The sequence below is a fragment of the Amphibalanus amphitrite genome, unplaced genomic scaffold (genome assembly GCF_019059575.1).
Source record: "Amphibalanus amphitrite isolate SeventyFive unplaced genomic scaffold, NRLGWU_Aamphi_draft 000132F_arrow, whole genome shotgun sequence".
In the NCBI taxonomy this organism is placed as follows: domain Eukaryota; kingdom Metazoa; phylum Arthropoda; class Thecostraca; order Balanomorpha; family Balanidae; genus Amphibalanus; species Amphibalanus amphitrite.
In genome coordinates this window covers 714,380-719,804 of record NW_024881627.1, presented here as the reverse complement: position 1 = coordinate 719,804, position 5,425 = coordinate 714,380, and the positions used below count along the sequence as shown (strand labels likewise).

Here is a 5,425-nt window from a genome sequence, read left to right as displayed (position 1 = left end):
ACATCTTGCCGCTGAATTCTCGCGCACAACGGTCGTTCGGCGTCCCGCTCTCCGGCCAGGCTCTTAGTTTTCCATGTGTACGCACTGCGCCTAGGCAGGATTGGTTGGGCGAATGAACTCTTGGTTCACTCGACGTTCCGCTTGTGCCATTGTTTGATTTTTTCGTTGGCTTTTCACCAATACTTTCTTTTAAGCCTTATGTTCTATGACTTGGGTCTTTTTAGACCGGCTTTCATCAGTTAATGAACACGCAACAAGTCATGTCCTCCAACTCTGGTTTAATGTGCATAAGTCTCATTATCATTGAACATTGGTGAGCCCGACGTGTGGTGTGCCCCACAATCCAGTCTGAGTAGCAAGGTGACTCAGCGACAGGTTGTGGTGGTGCGGCAATGTAACTAGCAGACGCGATACGACAGTGGCAGTGGCGACGGGCGGGGCAGCAGCAGGGAATGGGCAGCTGTTCCAACAGATACGGAGTCGGCACATCCGGTAGCCATTTCCAGGAGGCGGCGGCAATCGTTATCGGAGCTGACATCCGTGCCGCCAGCAGCAGAAGACGTTGTGGCGCGGCGCGAGTCGGGCTGGCCAGGCGACGGTGTCTTGATGGCGTTTCCGCGTGTAGTGCGAGCTGCACCGGTGCCGGTGCCGGTGCTAGAGTTGGTGTTGCTGCTGATGGTGTCTCCATTAACCACCGGCTTCAACGTGGACACGGCACATCCGGTGATCTTCCGCGGCCCGGTGACCGACCCGACCGGCCGGCAGACGCGCGCAGACACCTACTTCGGCTACTCAGTCAGTCTGGCTGGCGTCGGCATGGGCGACGGGCCCTGGCTGCTCGCGGGCGCGCCGCGTGCCAATTCCACCCTGGGCCTAAACCCGCCTTCACGCGTCCTCGAGCCGGGCGCCGTGTTCAAGTGTCCGCTGCGTCGCGGCGCCGCCTGCCAGGAGGTCCTCGTCGATCCGACTGGTAACGACGTTAACCGACAGCGGCTGTACACGGACCTGAAGGACCAGGGCTGGCTGGGAGGCGCCATGGACGCCGAGCCAGGCGGCACCGGCAGGCTCGCCGTCAGCGGCTTCCGCTGGCGAAACAGGCACTATTCCAACCAGTACCTGGGCAACGGAGTCTGCTACCTGGCTGATGCTCTCGTTGGCGACAACACGTTTCAGAAGTTTGTCCCGCTGTACGAAACCACCAAACAGAGTTTCCAGCTGCCGGATACCTACAAGTACCGCCACGTGTACTACTACTCGTACGGCCAGGCCGGCACATCAGTGCACTTCCCCGACAACGGGCGCGAGCTGATCCTCGGAGCGCCGGGCGTCTTCGACTGGACGGGCACCCTGATCAGGTACAGCGCCTTCGAGGAGACGGAAGAAGGCGGCGGAAGACAGCGACGGAGGCGACAAGCCAACGATCTCAGCGAGCTCATCATTCCAAATCCATTCGTGACTGAACAGTTCAACAGATATGATTACCTAGGCTATTCTGTTGGATCTGGCAGGTTCTTCAGCTCAACAAAGTCGACTGTGTATGTGGCCGGTGCGCCGCGGGCTGCGGATGGAAAGGGCAGCGTGTTGCTGTTCGACTTCCCACGCAATGTGTACGAGCCGTACGAAATCATGATGACCTGGGAAGGATCCACAGTCGGCGAGTACTTCGGCGCCGCGGTGTTGGCCGTGGACCTGAACGGAGACGGTCTGAGCGATGTGGTTGTCGGAGCACCACTTTTCGGCGAAGGCAGCGCCTTCGAGCATGGACGAATCTACGTCTACATTAACTCGGACCGCGCCCAGTTCAAGTCGGCTCGTACGACAGTGGGCCGCGGAGCGCTGCGCGCACGTTTCGGCAGTACTCTGGCTTCTTTGGGTGACATCGACAACGACAGCTTCTTCGATTTCGCCGTCGGTGCCCCTTACGAGGAGGACGGCCGGGGTGCCGTGTACGTGTTCCGGGGCGGACCGGGAGACTTTGTCACCACGGCCTCACAGCGGATCGCCGCCAGCGAGCTCAACGCCGACCTGCGCGGCTTCGGCATCAGCCTCTCGCGGGGCGTGGACGTGGACGGCAACCGGTACCCGGACGTGGCCGTGGGGTCTTACGCCAGCGGCGACGCTGTGCTGCTGCGCACCCGACCCGTGCTTCAGTTCGCCGCCACACTGTCCGCCCAGCCAGAGAAGCTGGAGGCGGACACCAGGGAGTTCGAGGTGCAGGCGTGTCTGACATTTCACGGTCAATACGTACCACCCATAGTTGCTGTCAACGTCACTTTGAAGGTGGAATCTTTTCACGCTCAGAGCGTTTTGGTTGTGGATGGACAGGACGAGTCCTCTACGTCACAAAGATGGAAAGTGACGAAGGACAACCAAAAATGCCAGCAGTACACTGTTGCAATCCGCATGGAGGGATCATTGATCGACTTCAATAAGCCCATCCAGCTGAGCATGAGGTACATGCTGATGTCAAGCGTCAGTAGTCGGTCAGGCGAACAAGCAGTGATTATAAACACGGACACTTCCAAGCGTTCGCCCGTATCTACACCCAACAGAAGAGGGAAGAGGCAGGTGTCCTTTCCGTCCGATTTGGAGAGGATTGACGACTTCTGCAGTTCTTGCCCCGTTCCAAACGTGCACATGGACAACCAACAGCTGACCTTGCTGAGTGTTCCATTTGCTGTCGGGTGTGGAGCAGATTCAATTTGTAACACAGACTTGCGACTGGCGTACTCTTTCCTCTCTGCTACCAGCAACACCTACGTCATCGGTTCCACGAAGACGCTGGACCTGGAGCTCAAGTTGACGAACGGCGGCGAGCCGGCGTCGCTGCCCAGCCTGACGGTAATGGTGCCGTCACCGGTCACCCTGATGCGGATACCGCCGTCATGCCAAGAGCAAAGTTCCGGTCAGCTTTCGGTCAGCGTGACTTGTATTGTGCAGCCACATCCTTTCTATGACACATCGGAGTTTAGGCTTGTTCTCAGCCTTGACGTTACAGACGTTACCAGTCACCACAATAGTCTGAAGTTCAACGTATCGGTCACGTCCACAGGTGTTGAAAGTAATCCACTCGATAATGTCGCCAACATCACACTGGGATTGCGGAGTGAGGCAGACATGGAAATAGTCGGCAAAGCTGTGCAGGATCAAGTATTTTATCACAAGGAGGAAGACCGAAAACCAGAAGAGAAAGAAGAGCCTTACTTCCTAATTATCAATCACACTTACCAGATCTTCAAATACCTGCCGACGCCGGTGGAAGCTGCTGTCATCTCCTTCCTCATCCCTGTCGATTTCGACAATGATGGAGATAGAGTCAGATTCTTGGAAATATACCCACCTGCGGCACAAATAGGAGGCCGGCCGTTCAGCTGCTCATTGCAGAACATGACCTTCTTTCGACCACTGAAACCAGATGTTCAAGACCTCGAGCCAGGTCACAACGAAACGGTTTCACGCCGAAAACGTGAAGCAGAAGTGTCTCTGGAGGAGCTTCGGGCGAACGGCACTCACCTGCTCAACTGTACAAGCGGCTCGCGCGTGCAGTGTGTGCGCATGACGTGCCAGCTGGTGGCGTTTCCCGATACGGCCACGCGCGCCACCGTGCAGCTCAGCATGCGGCTGGACGTGGGCGCGCTGCGCCCGCTGCTGGACGGCCGCAGCGCCGCCGCCCTGGTCACACACGGCTTCGTGCACATCCGAAACAGCGCCGGCATCGCGCCGGAGGTGAACCGCCGGCCGGACCGCGCTGCCGTCTCCACCGAGCTGCTGCCCTCGGCGCTCGAGCCGCAGCCGCTGGCCGTCTGGATCATCGTCCTCGCGGTGCTGGGAGCGCTGCTGCTGCTCGCCGTCATCGTCTTCGTCATGCACCGGGCCGGCTTCTTCGAGCGAACCAAGCGCGACCAGCTCCTGGAGGAGAAGGTGGTCGAGGAGTTCAAGCGACTCAGCACCGTCGTGGAGTGAGGACGTGACGGTGCGGCACGAGGAGCGTGGGACGCCCTACAGCGAGCGGCGAGGTCAGGTGATTGCGGGCGCGTCTGGCTGTGACGTCAAAGAGCAATGCGCCTTGTGCATTCCGCGAGAGCGTAGACCTCTGTATACCACGTAGACCTCAAAGACTTTGGTACCTATTCAGAGCTTTATGTCGAGTGTGATATTGCACCTGTGCTTATAAGATGTGTCTGCCGATGTGCTCTTATTGTTCCAGGCCTGGGAATATGTGTGGCGCCCGATCGACTATAATGTAAGTCATTCGTTTAAATTGCTTCATCTTACCATATTCCTTTATAATTTTATCTCAGTTCTTATCTCGTGTTTAACAGTTGTACGCAAATTGTCGCTAAACGTGCATGAATGTTTCTTTTCTCAATTGCTTTTTTACTTTTCCAATAAAATGTTAAAATGAATGCTGATTCGACAATACTTGGATAGGCTATGCTGTGCAAAAGGTTGCCACACACTATTACAATTGCCATACGAAAGCTTACACTGTATTTCAGCCAGGGTTGTATACGACTCAATCAATAGCAATCAATTCAATCACGATAAATTTGGGAAACCAATCAAATCAATCAAGTCATAGCAGTTTTCGGGAATTGATTCAATCGACTCAAACGCGACAATGAAAGGAATCAATCAACTCAATCAAACGACTCAAACCAAGACATACATTAGCTTTTTTGCCCCACCAACTTGGAAAAGTGTCTCCTAGCAGTCTGGTGTACCTACCTACCTACCTACCTACCTACCTACAGAAGAAACATAAAAATATTGTCATTTAAAATTATAAATTGCCATGGCATTCAAACTTTCTATGTAATAAGGAAGGATACCTAGTGATGGACAGGTGGATCATGATATTGAGGTTCAATGGGTAGAATTGGAGCAGAAGTGTCATTTATTGGGTGCAAAATGACCCAGTAGTTGACTCGCCCCTTAACCCACATCGCCACCTTTCACCTAAAAGTTGTCAATTTAATTTTGGCCATATTCCAACTCCATTTACACTCAATATCAGATATTACAGTTGAAAGTTGGCTGCTCGGATTTTGGCAGTGTTCGTGATTTGGCCATTTACCCTACATCATGTCTATTTTAATGGATAATATGCATCAATAACATATTAACCATAGGTAAATAGAAATAAATATCTTACCTGCATCATGCATGTGACGGTTTCAGTTAGACAGAGACTGACAGGCAGCCTGAAAAATCATTCCACACAATGTGCATTTGAGACATGGGATGTTGTCAGATTGGGAAGGAAGAGATTTGAAGCATTTAGCGGTCCACGATTCTGGACGTGGCATGTCAATGTTAGGTACCTATGTGAATAATTCAAAACATTTTGTTGCAATACAATTTGAGACTGTTAGGACTGGGGGATATAGGGATGAGGATTAAAAATATTAAAAGGAAATGGAGA

At 53.7% G+C, this 5,425-nt stretch overlaps 1 protein-coding gene across 1 annotated transcript; it reads left to right on the top strand.

The window, feature by feature from the left end:
* Positions 1–606: 606 nt before the first annotated feature.
* LOC122382007 (integrin alpha-9-like) lies at positions 607–3,963 on the top strand. Its single transcript, XM_043366846.1, has 3 exons — positions 607–2,453; positions 2,751–2,841; positions 3,547–3,963. The coding sequence occupies exons 1-3, from the start codon at positions 607–609 to the stop codon at positions 3,961–3,963; spliced, it is 2,355 nt and encodes a 784-aa protein (XP_043222781.1).
* The last annotated feature ends 1,462 nt before the right edge of the window (positions 3,964–5,425 follow it).